Genomic DNA, 18,608 nt, shown 5'->3' with positions numbered 1-18,608 from the left:
CATGTTTCGGTCGTGACTGCACATTTTCGTGACAGTAATGTGTTGGTAGCCACCATATCACATTACAGAATTTTAACTTGCATACTAAAACACTACTAAAACATACTAAAATAGTAATGATTTGCATAACTGTACTAAAATTGTTTATTTCCCCCAAAATAAATGATTATGTGTTCTCTTTTGTCACTACCAAAACAATGATGACATGTTTCGGTCATGACTGTTTCGGCAGTGACAGTTTTAGATACTTTTGAGCTTAGCTCAAAGATGCTAATCAGCACATGGTTACCTAGCACAGTTCTGAACAGTTGTACACACACAAACACTAAAAATTTGATGGAATAACACCCAAAAAAGTTTGCTTAATTGCGGAAAAAACGTGTTTGGTAGTGACGTTCCTTAAAGTTACACACAGATTTTTAGACTTTTGAACACATTTAACTCAAAATGATTGTATCTACTATGAAAGAGAGGTTATGAGAGGAAGGGACACAGGAATATTTCCTGATCAAAAATGTAGAAGTGTGGTTAAAATCAGTCTCAGCCAATGGACTAAAACATACACTGTTTTGGTAGTGACATGAAAATGCAGGACACATTTTTTTTTTTTTTTTTTTTTTTACATGAAGTTTCATTATTTAAAAATAAAATATGAAATAAATATTGTTGAAATTTAGGGGTTGGGTTCAGGACAGCCACCTCCCGATTGAAAGTACCCAATAAATTATGATTTTTATATATATATAGCTTACTGATATTTTAAATATTATTGTGAGATTCAATAGATAAAGGATCTTAGTAAACACACACTGTACAATGGCCCATATACAGTAATTTCAGAATATATATATATATATATATAATTAGTGGTTAAACGGATCGTTGTTGATCCGTACGGACCAAGCCCCACGGTTCGCACGCATGTGATTCGCGGATCAATTGCAAGTTTAACCGCAATAGAGTAAAAGGTTATTATTTGCACGTGTTTTGTCTTGCTAGTTTACACATTAAATAGATATAAAACCATATGCAGAGACGCGCGAGTATTCACACTGGAAGCGTTTGTACAGCGTCACAGCAGCGGCTCGAAGCTACGTATAAAGTGAGCATTTCTTTACAAAGACAGCTATAAATTTGTTTATAAGTTGGTCATTTATAAACTTGATAGTCTTGAAAGTTTGTTAACATGGGGAGGTGTACAACATTCGCATATAAATGTAAATAAATAAATAAAAGCCTCGTGTCATCCATTGCTGCTCATGAATGAGGTAAGCTTTGTGTTTTGCATCATCTGCCGCGTGCACATGTTTACAAGACAGCAAACTCGGGTTTGATTTGGGTATGCTGCAGCCTATATATCTCTCTGTGTAATAACTAAAATAATGTTTATATATCATATTTTCTGGCTAGTTTACTTTAGTTTTTTTATAATACACCATACTTTAACCCAAACTGAATAATTAAAAACAAGTTTAAATGGGTAAATATTCTATAAATATTTTTGATTCTTAATTTTCTTTTTTTGTCATACTCAAATTCGTGTTAAAACACATTAGACATGCTTATTCTGTGCATTTTGAACACTTTTTGTGTGAAATTATATTTATTTTGTCCATCAAAAATGTGCTTTCACTTTAATTGAGCGTAAGCAGCGCAGCAAAAATAGACTCGGCGCCGAAACCCCCGCTTCACTGCTGCTTACGCGACGCTCCTGCTGCCGTTGTGAATGCATCCATTGGTTAACACGCACGCCGAAAAAAATACGCGCTGCTTACGCTTGCAGTGTGAAACCGGCGACAGAGAGGCGTTTCAGATAGCTCGCAAACTCCAAATTGATATCTCTTTTGCGTCCTAAATGCACTTAGATGGACACATACACGCATTATGTCAGTCAAAATACCCCTCTCGGCAAGTATTCTCGTAAACACATTCGGTCATGTCTTAAGTGAACAAGGTGAGAGTTCGGAAGTGTATCTATCGGATGTGTGCGTGCATGGAGTCTTACTCTTAAAGTGACAGCAACCTATAAATAGCTGCTGTTGTCTGTCATGTAAATCAAACCGCAAAACACAGCTTTAACAAAGATTAATCTATATTAAATTTATACAGTGAACAGTATCCTTTTACATTTAATTACTACATTTCTGTACACGAAAATTAATACTACAGTTAGACCTTATACTTTATTTGTAACTTTATGATGTATTTATCTATGCTTGTAATTTGTGTACAGTATTTGTTTTTTTTTAGTCTGTTCACTTGCCTTTAATAATATATTAGTTAGGCTAGTAGTTTCTGCTGTGGTATCGGAGTAGTTAAAGTGGGCTAAGTAATAAATGGAAAGTTACCCCCCACCCCCCACCCCCCAATTTTTTTTTGTTTTTTGTGCTGATCTGAAAAATGATTCGGTCCGTGACTTAATAACCGTGATATGATCCGAACCGTGAGTTTTGTGGTCCGTTGAACCACTAATGTATATGTATATGTATGTATGTATGTATATATTAATATTGCAGCATGTGATTCTAAACATTTTTTTGTGTCCATAGGTATGGCGGCTAATAACCAACTTTTTGTTTTTTGGTCCGGTTGGGTTCAACTTCTTATTCAACATGATATTTTTGTATCCTTATAAAAGCATAATATATTCATAGTAAATGAGTAGATTGTAAAAGTATCCGTGTGTGTAAGGGATAGAGTCTGAAGTTCCTTAATTCGAGTCTCACAGGTACCGGTACTGTCGGATGCTGGAGGAGGGGTCCTTCAGGGGGAGAACCGCTGACTTTGTCTTTATGTTCCTGTTCGGTGGCCTTCTCATGACTGTATCCTTCACATTTGCTCAAAAAATAAACACTCAATACATTTATCTGTATAGCACAGCAATTGATGTCTAAAATAGCAGACAAAAATATAGATGTAGGCAAGTTTATGTATTTAGCACATTTCATTTACAGTGATCATTCAAAATGCTTAACATAGGCATAATGAATTTTACTTAGCCAGCTCTTGTATAATAAGATCTTACCAGAAAAAGCTTTAGAATTTTTAGCGTACATTAGTAAAACATAAGTTTTATCGTACATTACATTTTGTGTAATTTTATTGTATTTATACAACTTGTATGTAATTGGTAGAAAATTAACTCTTGCTCTGCTAAAAGAATAGCAGAGTCTAAAACCACAGCTATAACGATAACGTCACAGCCACAGAGTAATGATATTATTAGAATCACATTTTTAGAAATGATGAACGATGAAAACATCAGTACCCATCCTGTTTTAAAGAGCTCAAGCATTTAAAGCAGCAGATGAAAAAATAATGCAATTATTGTATAATGTTTAAATGTTTAGAATGATTTAAGATCGTAAGATAATTAAAATAGACTAAGAAAGAATGGAAACAGAAAAAGTTAATTAAAAAATGCACTACAATGAAAAAAGGAAAAGTATAAATATTATACTAATATATATTTTTTTATTAACATATAATAGCCTAATATGCTTTAGATTATATGTACAAAGGTTGCAAGTGTGTTGAATGCAAAAAGCAAAATGAGTTTTCTCTTACTCTAACCTTAATATGTAGACAAATATAGAAACAGAACAATGAAAGATAATCTGTTTGACCTAATTTTACGTTTAACAAAATCATGTGAAATATCATGTAGAAACAACAGTAAAAACTTGTCAAATATACATCCAATATGCCATATGTATTAGGCACTACAAGATTGTGGGATTCCCTTATTTCAAGACTTCTAAACATAAACATTGTGTTATATTTGCTTAAATACATTGTGATTTTCTTAATAGTTGTGCAGATATTTGGCATGTTTGTGAATCTTGTGTTCTTAGGTCAGGCTTTTACCATCATGTTGGTGTATATCTGGAGCAGGAGGAACCCAAACGTGCGCATGAATTTCTTTGGTCTTTTGAATTTCCAGGCACCCTTCCTCCCATGGGTGCTTATGGGATTCTCCCTGCTGCTGGGAAACTCCATCATTGTGGACCTTTTAGGTAAAGACTTGTGATTTGTCAGATTTATTTGCTTGCTGACATTTGCTTTGACATCAAAGAGGTCAAATTTTATTCATTATCAATTCAAATTTTGATATTAATGTAACGATGGTTTTTTTTTCTCGCTTATAATGTGTGAAAATGTTTTTAGTATACATCACTGTAAGTTTATGTTCTGTCATTTTAATATAAGGCATTGCAGTGGGACACGTGTACTACTTTCTAGAGGATGTGTTTCCCAACCAACCAGGTGGCAGCAGATGGCTGAGGACTCCCTCCATCCTGTGAGTGATAATGTCTTTACAGTGTCAAATATATAAAGTACCTGTCAAAAGTTTGGAAATATTAAAAATGTTTTAATGTTTTTGAAAGAAGTCTCTTATCACAGACACCAAAAATACAGTTAAAATATTTAAAATTAGTTAAAATTGCAAAATATTACAAATTAAAATAACTTTTTTTTTATTTTATTTAAATATATTTTAAGATGTAATTTATTCCTGTGACGGCAAAGCTGAATTTTCATCATCATTGTGTCACATGATCCTTCAAAAATCATTCAAATATGATTTGCTGCTCAAGAAACATTTATTATTATCAATGTTGAAAACAGTTGTGTACAATTTTTATCTGAAATAGAAAGTGTTTGTAACATTACATTGGGTCATTAAGAATTTTTTATTTATTTTTTTTGGAAAGAAATGAATACTTTTATACAGCAAGGATGCATTAAATTTATCAAAATTGACAGGCAACTGTTTTCAACATTGATAATAAGCACCAAATCAGCATATTACAATGATTTCTGAAGGATCATGTGACACTGAAGACTGGAGTAATGATGCTGAAAATTCAGCTTTGCCATCACAGAAATAAATCACATTTTTAAATGTATTAAAATATAAAACAGATATTTTAAATTGTAATTTCACAATATTACTTTTTTTTTATTATTATTATTTTTTTTATATCAAATAAATGCTGCCTTGGTAAGCATAAGAGACTTCTTTCAAAAACATAATATCGTGTTGATCTGTTGTTTGGTGATGTGTATAAACAATTTATCAAGGATCAGTTTGCCATTTTTATCCTTTCAATCCTAAACTTATGTGCTACATAGAGTTGTAAAAAGTACCGACTTCGGTACCTAGCCGGTACTGAAATTTTAAAAATGTGACGCTTTGAGCGCTGTTGGATTCGTAAACAACTCTGATTGGCCATTGTGTTGACGCGCTCATTGGATATGTCTGATTGGCTTCAATGATCAACGCTGTAAAAACGTAGTAAATAGTCAACAATGACGCTTTTCACCGAGGGCTTACACAGATACACACAGGAGTATTTGAAAGCAGGCGTCTATCGCAGGCCAGTCCGCTGTTAGATGCCTGCTTTCAAGCGCTCCCGCTCGTGCTTTTAAAACGCTTTCAAATTCAAACACTTCCGTGTGCTTTCAAACGATGCCGCGCGTTGATCATTGAAGCCAATCACAGACATATCCAATGAGTGCGTCAACACAATGGCCAATCAGAGGTGTTTACGAATCCGCTCAAAGCATCACATTTTTTAAAATTTCAGTACCAATTGGTACCGAAGTCAGTACTTTTGACAACTCTAGTGCTGCACAATCTAAAACAATAAAATAAAAACATCTAGGTAATATTTTAAGTCTTTGCTTTAAAGTAAAAACACCTTTTTTTCTTTCTTTTCTTTTTCCCAACCTTTCCAGAAAAATGCTCTTTGATACACCTGAGGAAGATGCCAACTACAACCCTCTCCCTGAGGAGCGTCCCGGAGGCTTTGCCTGGGGTGAGGGTCAGCGACTAGGAGGCTAGTCTCGACACCCGTGTGCCTGCCGATTAATGGACATCTCTGAGAGCAAGAGAAAGAAAATATTTTTTCTATTTGTTTCTCTTGTGTACAAAAGAACATGAGCTCTACTCACCAAGCAAAAGGGACACTTGCAGATTGTGTGCAAAGAAATCATATGCCTCGAAATGTCTGCAAGGCCCATAATGCTTCTCTGACCGTGAGCATGGGTTTAAAAAAAGAAGTGACTTTTGAAATGTTGCTGTTGCTGCCCTGTACAACAGCGATTATAAATCGAGCAGCTGTGAAAGAGAAATATCTATTGATCATCACCATTTTACTTTTTTCTTTTTTAAGAATAAATGTATGTAAATGTTTGAGTACTGCTTGTTTGTGTTGTTGTTTTTTTCCAAAAAGCATTTAGTTCTAGTACACAGATTTATAGGAATAAAAGAATAAGGCATATTGTAGTATCAGACATGAAACTTGTTAGTGCAAATATCATTTATAGGCATAATATATAATTAATATATTATATTGAGATATTTCTCAACTTAAGAAGTTTCATCAACATCTTTTAAACTTGTGCAACCATATCCAAGGGTACTTCAACAGAAAATGACGTTTTTGGAAGACATATTGCATTAGTAACAATGGGAAGTGAAAGATCGCTTTACATAAATGAAAGTAAACACAGTTGTATTAAGTTACACGCTGTTAATACTTGTTTCTGCTCAAATAATGTAGAATAGTACTTTGCAGGAAATATGTAGCTTAGTTCTAGGTCTTCTCATGTGTCTTAGCTGAAGGTGAAGTAGAGCCACTGTTGATTTGTGTCTTTTACCCTACGTCATCATAATCCTCACCGTCGTCGTTTTCAGGGGTTTCAATGTCGTCGTAATCCTCGCTGTCTTGATCTTGATCTTGACTTTTTGTCTCGACTATGGTGTAGTGTGGAGTGAAGGTGGGTTGTTGGGGCTCAGGAGGTGTCGACTCCTCAACCACAATATAGTCCGGCACAGGCTCCACGTCCTCATAACTAAGATCCACTGGAAATTCAGACAATGATATCAAACTGGTTACATTTCTGTTTCAGAGGTTTTTTGCTTATTGTAATATGCTGAGAGAAAGAAGTATGAAGTGCATGTAAAAACTAAAGTTTAATCATTTGCAAAACTATTTTTTTTGTTAACATGTTTCATATGTCATATTTAATGTTTTAATAACATTAATAATTTTCATGTTTTTTTTGTTTTTTATGTCAGCCATGAACTGGCCACAATGAACAATTGCTAGTCAGAGGCAGGTGGTATTGAAGGAAGGACATTCTCATTCTAGAAAGCATTTGATTGGACGAACAATTCGATATGCCCCTGAGTGCAACATCAATATTTTTTTATCAGTTTTCCTGGAACTGTCAATTTAAAATGTATATATCTGCTAAAAGATCATTATTTTTCAACGTTAAGGAGTATCCTAGCATTTAATACATGTGGACTACAAGCCACAAAACTGGAGTTTTGATTTCCTGGAATGGGAAGAGAGCTTAGACAAAACACACCTGCATGGAGCTGATAAGCTGCGTTTTCTGTTTGCACTGGAAATTTTTTTTGAAAATTAAAATAAATCTTTTGAAAGTCCTCTTGCCGTCCCAGACTTCTTCCCTTGCCGAAGCACACTGCACCGACAGATGCCAACAGACACTTTGTCTGGTTTTGTCGTATCAGTGTGCTACCCCTGTCAGTGTCTGTTGGAGCTTGTTTTCGCCGATTAAACATGCTGAATGACCCGCTTGTTGGGTCGTGGAATGTCTGAGAAGTGACGTACTGTAATCTGGTGATTGTCCATGTTTGTCACTGTCTGTCCATGCGGTGTGAATTGGTCTTTACAGTGGTGAAAACCTTGAAGGAGAACTTCATCAGGCCCTCTTGGACTTGAAAAAGGGGCAGGAGTGATCTTGCACTCTCCTGACATTAATCTCCCTTTTGTGTTGCAGACAGACACATTTGGATGTTGGGCTGGGACCCATATTCTCTCAGGTGGTCGAGGGGGAGGAGTGCCAGGTGATTTACCTCAGTTGTAACCTCTCCAAGAGGGAAGCGATATAGAGCACCATATAGAAAGAATGCCTAGAGATCCGGTAGGTCAGGGGTGTCCAGTCCTTCTCCTGGAGGGCCACTGTCCTGCAGAGTTTAGCTCCACATTGCCTCAACACACCTGCCTGGAAGCTTCTAGTATGCCTAGTAAGACCTTGATTAGCTGGTTCAGGTGTGTTTTAATTGGGGTTGGAACTAAACTCTGCAGGACAGTGGCACTCCGAGAGCAGGATTGGACACCCCTGCGGTAGGTGGTCCTTAGCCTCTGTTACTACCTCCTTGAATGAGCCTTCACTCTCTGTTTGGACCAAGCCCCCCCCCTGCGGTGACTCCATCGCGCGAAAGATGCAATCATGCTAGTCTCAGCCTCATCACGCCCATGGACCATTGGCTGAATGTCTGATGCCTAAGGCACGCAAAATATGAAGTCATCATCTGACTGATTGAATTTAGACATGATATCAAACTGGTTACATTTTTGTAAGGGTTTTTGCTTGTCTGAGAAGTGATGTACTGTAATCTGGTGATTGTTCACGTTTGTCCCTGTCGATGTGATGTGAGTTGGTCTTTATAGTGGTGCTGAAAACCTGAAAGGAGAACTTCATCAGGCCCTCTTGGACTTGAGAATGGAGCTGGAGGAATGCTTCCACCTGCTTCTCCAGGCCAAAGAGGAGGATCTGCAGATGTTGTGGAACTTGATGAGCCAGGAGGGCAGGGTTCCAGACACAGCATGCATCGTTCCGCACGTGCCACTGGTGACGATGGGTAACAGAATGAGCTGGAAGCGATTGTTGACCTCTTTGAGAAAACGGCAGCGGCATGTGGGTGGCTGTGCAGGTGGTGGCCCATGCGCCTCATCCTGCTGTTGTCTGGGGAAGCCCAGGTTGTCGCCCAACAGCTTCCAATGCAGAACTTCCTGGTAAATGGTGACCTTAAGTAGCCCGTCCTTCAGAAAGCTATTCCAACAGGCATTCACCCAGGCTGCTCTTACACTCTCCTGACTAATCTCCCTTTTTTGTTGCAGACACATTGGACGTTGGGCTGGGACCCATATTCTCGCAGGTGGTCGAGGGGGTGGAGCGCCCTGTGCTTTACCTCAGCTGTAAGCTCTCAGAGAGAGAAGCAATATAGAGCACCATATAGAAAGTATGCCCTGCGGTAGGTCAGGTGTGTTTCCAAACCTGCTTCTGGAGGCCCACTGTTCTGCAGAGTTTAGCTCCAACTTGCCTCAACACACCTGACTGGAAGTTTCTAGTATGCCTAATAAGACCTTGATTAGCTGGTTCTAGTGTTGTCGCGATACCAAAATTCCAGTAGTCGGTACCAATACCATAAATATTTTACGGTTCTCGGTACCAATTTCGGTACCACAGCAAAATCTGTTGGAACTATTTTACTATTTTATATAGCCTATTTAAAAAAACATATTAAATATGGTAATCATACATATAAATATTTGGAGCATGTGTGTATGTTTGTGTGTGTATATATACCTCAATGAAATAAATTTTGAAATATAAAAAAAATAAATAAATGCTCAAACATCCATTTTGTAGCAGACGTGCGTGTTTATTTTAGCTATTCCTTCAAAGAAACGACACACTACAGCCTGTAAAACTATGAAATAAATATCGGTAAATAATAAGAAAGTTAAATATTATTTAACCCTTTAACTTTCACCCCTAGATGGAGCCAATGAAAAAATTATTTTTCTTAAAATTCTTATTATTGAACATATAAAAATGACCTCAAGCAGTTTTTTGTCAAAATTTATGTTTTTATCTAAAAGATATAAAACTCTACCGTACGGTTGAGATGTCAGTTTATGGTAAATCTTTTTTACCACATTTTTTACATTTGTGGTACTATTTTTTGGGCTTTTCTGAATAATAAACATAACTGTAACAGTGTTAGTATGTCTTAAGATACCTTTCATAATTATCAGGGTCCACATGAAATTAAGTTTATTTAAAAAAAAAAAAAAGGTGTTTAGAAATAAATAATACATTACATATTGTGTTGTGGTGGTCAATATAATATCCAGGCCATTTTCAGTGATTTTAATTCATAACCATTTCAATAAATTCAGCAAATTTCAGTAAATTCAGGTAATATGGCAATTTAAAGCATTTTTCACAACAGGAATACTGCAAGTTTTGTAAAATATCTAAGTCTATTTATCGTCCATAATTTTTTTTTTTTTAGTCATTTTACTTGAGCTCCTGAATGTTCAAACCAGAGTTTTTCTAATTTTTTGGTTTGGTTGACAGGTACAACCAACCATTTCAGAGTGCTTTTATACATGTGTTACTTTATAAGCACTCTCTTATGCTCTGCTGAAGCTTGCAGTGTGAAACAAATCATACCATATGTAGGAGTGTGAATGCAAATACTAGCTACACTTGCTTGATTTCACACATTGTGAAATGAATTACCAATATTTGCAAAATGGACACTATTGCTGTTGCCATAATAGTCTTCTTCATCAGTTTTCTCTAAAAACTTGCAAAATCACTGTCAAAGTACTACATTTGAAGAAGAATTTAGTTCGCCACTAACATAAAAAAAGTATACAGGTGCTGGTCATATAATTAGAATATCATCAAAAAGTTGATTTATTTCACTAATTCCATTCAAAAAGTGAAACTTGTATATTATATTCATTCATTACACACAGACTGATATATTTCAAATGTTTATTTCTTTTAATTTTGATGATTATAACTGACAACTAAGGAAAATCCCAAATTCAGTATCTCAGAAAATTAGAATATTGTAAAAAGGTTCAATATTGAAGACACCTGGTGCCACACTCTAATCAGCTAATTAACTCAAAACACCTGCAAAGGCCTTTAAATGGTCTCTCAGTCTAGTTCTGTAGGCTACACAATCATGGGGAAGACTGCTGACTTGACAGTTGTCCAAAAGACGACCATTGACACCTTGCACAAGGAGGGCAAGACTCAAAAGGTCATTGCAAAAGAGGATGGCTGTTCACAGAGCTCTGTGTCCAAGCACATTAATAGAGAGGCGAAGGGAAGGAAAAGATGTGGTAGAAAAAAGTGTACAAGCAATAGGGATAACCGCAACCTGGAGAGGATTGTGAAACAAAACCCATTCAAAAATGTGGGGGAGATTCACAAAGAGTGGACTGCAGCTGGAGTCAGTGCTTCAAGAACCACTACGCACAGACGTATGCAAGACATGGGTTTCAGCTGTCGCATTCCTTGTGTCAAGCCACTCTTGAACAACAGACAGCGTCAGAAGCGTCTCGCCTTGGCTAAAGACAAAAAGGACTGAACTTTGGACCACTCAGCAGCAGTCATGTTCTCTGATGAAAGTAAATTTTGCATTTCCTTTGGAAATCAGGGTCCCAGAGTCTGGAGGAAGAGAGGAGAGGCACACAATCCACGTTGCTTGAGGTCCAGTGTAAAGTTTCCACAGTCAGTGATGGTTTGGGGTGTTATGTCATCTGCTGGTGTTGGTCCACTGTGTTTTCTGAGGTCCAAGGTCAACGCATACCAGGAAGTTTTAGAGCACTTTATGCTTCCTGCTGCTGACCAACTTTATGGAGATGCAGATTTCATTTTCCAACAGGACTTGGCACCTGCACACAGTGCCAAAGCTACCAGTACCTGGTTTAAGGACCATGGTATCCCTGTTCTTAATTGGCCAGCAAACTCGCCTGACCTTAACCCAATAGAAAATCTATGGGGTATTGTGAAGAGGAAGATGCGATATGCCAGACCCAACAATGCAGAAGAGCTGAAGGCCACTATCAGAGCAACCTGGGCTCTTATAACACCTGAGCAGTGCCACAGACTGATCGACTCCATGCCACACCGCATTGCTGCAGTAATTCAGGCAAAAGGAGCCCCAACTAAGTATTGAGTGCTGTACATGCTCATACTTTTCATGTTCATACTTTTCAGTTGGCCAAGATTTCTAAAAATCCTTTCTTTGTATTGTATTAAGTAATATTCTAATTTTCTGAGATACTGAATTTGGGATTTTCCTTAGTTGTCAGTTATAATCATCAAAATTAAAAGAAATAAACATTTGAAATATATCAGTCTGTGTGTAATGAATGAATATAATATACAAGTTTCACTTTTTGAATGGAATTAGTGAAATAAATCAACTTTTTGATGATATTCTAATTATATGACCAGCACCTGTATGTTCTATATCGGGGTGGGGAAACTCAGTCTTGGAGGGCCACTGCCCTGCATAGTTTAGCTCTCCAACCCTGATAAAACTCACCTGACTGTAGTTAGTAATCCTGAGGGCATTGATTAGCTGGTTCAGGTGTGTTTGATTAGGGTTGGCGCTAAACTCTGCAGGGCAGTGGCCCTCCAGGACCGAGTTTGCCCTCCCCTGTTCTATATGAATGCAATCCAGACATGTTATATCTGCCATTTTTGGCATTGCAATGTAAATTGTGTTGCTTCCATGCAATTTACAAGGCCTCATGGGATAGTAAAGTGTCTTTGTATGTATGTAACACTCACTTTTCATTACCCGATCAGTTCTTTTCCACTATACACAAAATAAAATACTGCATAAATGTACATTTATGAAATTGTATTTTAAATTCCATTAAGTTTTTACTATGTCTGCTTGAGGAAAAAAATAAAAAAATATCCCCATGGACATCCTCATAATCCACTCTTAGAAGACCCTATTGTCACACTTCAGTTCCTACCATCTGGCTATTTTCACCCTTTACAGACATATCAACCGTACGGTCACGCATAGTTTTGGAAAGTCATGGCAAACAGGTGTTTCTGTATTTCTCTTATATTTTGCCATATTTCTATTGTTTAGACTCTACCCTACTAACTACAACATTGTGGTTTGATTCCCTCCTTAACTGATACCATGTTTGACCCTATTATTCGATGACCGATCAGCAACTTCATTCTTTCGTGTGACCGACTGAAGTGTGCAACTGATGCTGTCACCTGAAAATTGAAAAGTCCCATCTCTCCATGACAAAAGCAGACAGTGGGGTGGGACAATAGAGCTGTGGAAGATTTTTGTCTCATCTCCTTCTTTTGACTGATTTTTTTCACACTCAAAGTAAGGTCTACCGTACGGTTGAGAAATCAGTTAAAGGGTTAAAGAAAAAGAAAAAAATCGAGCGTTTTTTATTTCTACACAAAGATGGGTCATATAGCATACTGCTCTGCTCTTTGAGAGGGATGTGGGGAACGAGCAGGAAAGAGACCATTTCGCTTTAATAACATCTTCATGTCTCCTGATGTTACAAGGAACTGAGACTTGTTGTAAAAGGTCTGAAGAGCGAGTTTTATCTTCACACATTCAGGCTATATTTGATTTAGCGCTGCCAGGGAAAGCAAAAGTAAAAATTACCAGCGTGTGTGAAAAGCGCTATGCAAATAAACTTGACGCGCCTTAACAAGCACAAACTGTGTTAAATAGAAATTGACGCGCAAGCAAAAAGGTTTCTGTCCCACAGTGTTTTTTCTAATTTACCACAGTAAAGAATGCGAATAGCCTATAATAGGCCTAAAAGCGAACGAAAGAAAGAAACGTTTATAATCCCCTGCACGAGTGAAGATTTGGGAAAAGAAACAGAGATTCCATGTTCAGTGGAATAACTAATGGAATATTGTTAAATTTTCTGCTAATCGGGTGACCAGATCGTGATTCGCAAAACAGAATACAAAGCATAAATTTATGGACTCACCTACCTCTCTCATTCGGCATGAACCAAAATGTGTCCATGGCTGCGATGTCACATTTAATTGCTAACTTATTATTTCTTTTGTAAACAAAGCTTTGTGCTTCACTCGTGTCATATTCAAGTAAATACTGGCACAGCCCTATCAGTGGGTACCGAATATACCCGGATTCTCGGTACTGCCGGTACTACAGAAATACGGGTATCGTCACATTTTCAAAATTTCAGTACCGACTTGGTACCGAAGTACCGGAACTTTTGATAACACTAGCTGGTTCATGTGTGTTTTAATTGGGGTTGGAGCTCAACTCTGCATGACAGTGGCACTCCAGGAGCAGGATCGGACACCCCTGCAGTGGCTTCATCGCATGAAAGATACCATCACGCTAGTCTCAGCCTCAAACATCAGGCCCATGGACCATTGGCTGAACGTCTGATGCCTAAGGTACACAAAATGTGAAGTCATCATCCGACTGATTGAATTCTACAGGATTTCCGGGAGATGTGTATGCTGCGTTCTTTAACAGTTCATATGAAAACAAAGCCATTGTGACACCATTCCCTCTCATGGAAGAAGAAAGTCGTCGTGTTTACAACTGTGACAATGAATGCATATCTACGGAGCCCCTAAAGGGACGTGGTGGTGGAAAAAAATTGAGATGGGAGGGGAAAAAAATTCAAATCTTTTGCGTTCCCTCGCAAAACTTTTGCGTTCCCTCGCAAAGATATTATCATTCCCTTGCTGTGAGCTCGGACAAACACTTCCTCTTTAATGTCCCGCTGGCTGGCAGTAGTGTTTCAGTCAGCTCCATATGTTAATAATGCACACAAATAATGCGCGACTCATAAAGTTTGAACTTGTTGGACTCAAATATAAAGAAATGCAGTCAGTGCTTAACTCAAGGAGTAGGGTAAAGTTGCCAATAGATTCGAACTTCCCGAATCAATAACTCGTGAGCTAAACGTTGTTAAAACACAGCTAAAAAAAATGCAGCTATTTCCAATCATAGTAACCTAAACAACGAGCTACAACAACCCAATTTTCCTCAAATGTGCTTTATAATAAAGTGGTCTCAATGAGCAGGCGGCAGAGAGACAAGTCTGAAGGGACCGTCTGAAAAGTGCAAAACCCAAAACCCTTTTGCTGAAGTGGGAGTTTTATATTATGAAAAATACTCAATAACTTCACTGTAACACTGTACTGTCACCAAATTTAGTTCATATGTCACTGCTCTCCTGCTGGTTGTACTGGAACATGTGACTGATGCGCTATTGCTGCAGTAAATTTGCATGATGTTCCAGAATGAATAATTTGTTTTGGTTGAACGCCGGTCTGTTATAGTAGGGACATAGACTTTACATTTTCATGCCCCTGAACATGAAAACGAACTGTGATTGGTTGCTTTACATGTCAGTCAGATGGCCTGTGGGCAGTCTTTGCCAATGAAAGCTACTATGGAATCCAGACCTTCTGCCGTCAATTTTAAGGTCTGGCTACGTGAGACTACCCACGCACAGGTCACCTGTGAGGATCTGAAAAGCTGCCTTTTGTTTGTACTGGAGATTTTTTTTAATTTAAAATAAATATTTTGAAAGTCCTCTCACCCGCCCCTGACTTCTTCTTCCTTTGAGTTCAAACACGTTACAAAAGGTCTGTGTCATTGCAGTGTTGTAGAGTGAAGAAAATTAACACATCTATGCTAATATAAAAACAAAACTGACCAGAAACCATGGACATGAACTGATCTCTGGGAGGTAAGGGTGGTTTCTCATTCTCAAGGTCTTTGTGATAAACTTGGTTTTCCCTGAAATGGAAAAAGTCATTTATTTTAGAATGTAAACACTTTTTTTTTGAGTATGATAAAGATCTAGACTTAAATGATCTTGACACACTTACTGTTTTTGAAAATTTGTGCCATCGTAATGATTTGGTTTTGCTTGTGTACTGTACCAAGCAGCTACAAAAAGAGGAAACAAAGACTGAGGATTGACATGAAAAATGCTAAATAAAATTAATCAGTGGTATGCAACAGTAAAACTGTTAAAGGGTTAGTTCACCCAAAAATGTAAATAATGTCATTTATTACTCATGTCGTTCTACACCCGTAAGACCTTCATTCATCTTCAGAACACAAATTAAGATATTTTGATTAAATCCGATGGCTCAGCGAGGCCTGCATTCACATCAATGACATTTCCTCTCTCAAGATCCATAAAGGTACTAAAAACATATTTAAAACAGTTCATTTGAGTTCAGTAGTTCTACCTTAATATTATAAAGCGACAAGAATACTTTTTGTGTGCCAAAAACCCCCCAAAATAATGACTTTTCAACAATTTAGTGATGAGCCGATTTCAAAACACTGCTTCTGAGCTTTATGAATCAAATCCGTGATTTGGATCTCCTATCAAACGGCTAAACTGCTGAAATCACATGACTTTGGCACTCCGAATCACTGATTCGATTCATAAAGCTCTGAAGCAGTCCCATCACTATATTGTTGAAAAGTCGTTATTTTGTTTTTTGGTGCACAAAAAGTATTCTCGTCGCTTTATAATATTAAGGTTGAACCACTGTACTCACATAAACTGTTTTAAATATGTTTTTAGTACCTTTATGGATCTTGAGAGAGGAAATGTCATTGCTGCGAATGCAGGCCTCACTGAGCCAAGATGAACGAAGATGAACAAAGGCCTTACGGGTGTGGAACGACATGAGGGTGAGTAATAATAAATAATATTATTTTCATTTTCACTTTAAGGAAGTGGTCACAAGGCCTGTTTTTTAGTAACTATGAGGTTAAGTCTATGAACTGACGCAAAGTTTGTTTCCTGTATTTCAACATCTACTTCAAAACCCTAATAATCTTTGTGAATAACTAATATTGTATTATTAAATCCACTGTAATGTAACAGTAGAAATATTATTTATATACTGGAGTAAAGAGTGTGACAACTAAATTCACCCTCTCTCTCTCTCTTTCTCTCTCTCTGAGCACTGAGCATGTTTTCTGAAAGATCATGTGACTCTGAAGACAAGAGTAATGACCGATAAAAACTCAGCTTTGCCATCACAGGAATAAACTTAAACTTTAAAATAAACTTTAAAGTGCATTTAAATAGAAAACAGTTATTTTAAATTGTATTTCACAATATAATGGCTTTTACTGTTTTATATTATCACCCAGTTCTTCATTCCGCACTGCCTATACAACAGATATGTGGTTAACCACTGTCATTAAATGCTCTTTACTATATTTAGATTGTTGTGTGGCGGATCAGAACCTCTGTAGAGATGTGTTTTACCTTTTTTACTGATGCAAATATTGATGAAAATGAAAATAATTACTATCGCCAGAGACACCAGAATGATGGCCAGCAGTAATGCTGTCCAGAAGTGTTGACGTAAGATCTCCATCTACGAAATGAAACAAAGAAAATGTTCAGATTAAAGGATATCACTAACAGATAATGAACATTTTGTTTTTATATCGTAATGAATAACGTGCTTTAAACTCCAGCTACTTCTCCTTTTCAGCACTGTTCAGGCACATGCTTGAAGTTTGGTTTTCCAGTCAGCTGTGTTTCCTGGGTGGAGAGTGTTAACCCAGTTTTAATATGCTTTCAAAAGCTTTTACAATCTATTTTGTAATGACAGAAATCTAATCTGGATGCAGGGAATGAATACAGTAATTGTCATTTAATATTTCAAATACAACATTTTCTCTCGAGCTCTATATCATGCTCACAGCACTCATCCTGCAAAGGCGCAAGTTTTGCATTTGATTAACTGACTTCCTGCATCATTCTTTTCTTAGCAATGGCTTAGTGGGTTTCACTTCACTGACCATCTTCATTTAGAGATTAATTTGTTTTATGCACAGTATCTTCACAAATATTAAAAAATTGAATAAAAAAAACCAACAGACAGGTATTCATAAATGGAATTGTATTCATTTAGTTAAATATAGATTAACAAAAGGGATTTACATCAAATTAAGCCAAAATGTTATATCAAATTATTATATTGTGAGGAAATATAATGCAAAACATACTGACTTAATGGATCTCAGATCGAACTTAGAGTGGTCTTAACAAAATTAATAAGATAAACACAATCTTAACCGATAAAGTATTGGCATAATGTATTTCTGTATTTTAAATCACACTGATACTGCTATTAACTTATAATTTACACTTGATTTTAATTTATGATAATAAAACCACAGTTATGTACTTTATTTCGATTGGTCCACATTAGACATTCTACTAACCATAAGTAACTTTGCTACTAAACGTCATCTAACTCTCATTAGATCATTAGACCGTTGAGTATATATTGTTGTAAAGTTACTTATAGTCAGTAGAATGTCTGTTGGGGACCATCAAAATAAAGTGTTAGTAAGCAGACAGTTTATTCTATATTCACGGCTATTCTATAATGGCTATTCACATGTTTTTGTAAAGATGAAAATAATAAGATAAAACATAATTACCTTTGTCTGTTGTATAGATCACACCAGTCTTGCACATATTATTCTGTATAGTGGCGATTACAGAACTGTCACAACAGGAAATTTTCACCCCACGACCAAACCTTCTTCCACATAAGCTGTAGGTTGGTTTGTGTGACTCAGAAATGTATTGTTAGTCAGCTATACATCGACTGGGGGAGCTGAACTCAAAAGAGAGACTGTGGGATGGTTCAAACAGGAATAGTACTTCTGCTATTCTTCAGAGAACTGAATCTAGGCATTTAATTTGCTGTCATCTCAAAAAGGGGATTATATGTATCTACAGTGGTGTAGTGGGCGTGGCCTCTGTATATCTAGGGATTTATTTGTTTATTTATTGTGGTATAGTGGGCATGACCTGTAGAAGTTTTAGTGAATTATTCATGAGTTTATTTACTTGTTTATATATTGTGGTCCACATAAGCTTTAGGTCTGTGAGACTGTGTATTCATTGTTATTCAACTGTGCA

General features: G+C 36.8%; 1 protein-coding gene and 1 long non-coding RNA gene across 2 annotated transcripts in view; one reads left to right on the top strand and one right to left on the bottom strand.

Annotated features, from left to right (window-relative positions):
* derl2 (derlin 2) overlaps window positions 1-6,205 on the top strand; it is a 7,300-nt gene extending 1,095 nt beyond the window's left edge. Inside the window, exons 3-7 of the mRNA XM_051893219.1 lie at window positions 2,550-2,623; window positions 2,729-2,822; window positions 3,821-4,016; window positions 4,210-4,300; window positions 5,743-6,205. Coding sequence (XP_051749179.1) covers window positions 2,550-2,623; window positions 2,729-2,822; window positions 3,821-4,016; window positions 4,210-4,300; window positions 5,743-5,848 — 561 coding nt within the window. The 3' untranslated portion in view covers window positions 5,849-6,205. The remainder of the gene's footprint in view (window positions 1-2,549; window positions 2,624-2,728; window positions 2,823-3,820; window positions 4,017-4,209; window positions 4,301-5,742) is intronic.
* A 103-nt stretch (window positions 6,206-6,308) lies between these two features.
* Window positions 6,309-18,377, bottom strand: LOC127512381 (uncharacterized). Its single transcript, XR_007930196.1, has 5 exons — window positions 18,122-18,377; window positions 16,932-17,043; window positions 15,523-15,583; window positions 15,348-15,430; window positions 6,309-6,871 (listed from the first exon to the last, which is right to left on the bottom strand). It is a non-coding gene; the product is annotated as an uncharacterized LOC127512381 (long non-coding RNA).
* Window positions 18,378-18,608: the final 231 nt, after the last annotated feature.

Source organism: Ctenopharyngodon idella, chromosome 5 (assembly GCF_019924925.1).
Source record: "Ctenopharyngodon idella isolate HZGC_01 chromosome 5, HZGC01, whole genome shotgun sequence".
Classification (NCBI taxonomy): Eukaryota; Metazoa; Chordata; class Actinopteri; order Cypriniformes; family Xenocyprididae; genus Ctenopharyngodon; species Ctenopharyngodon idella.
This window is presented reverse-complemented; position numbering and strand designations above follow the sequence as displayed.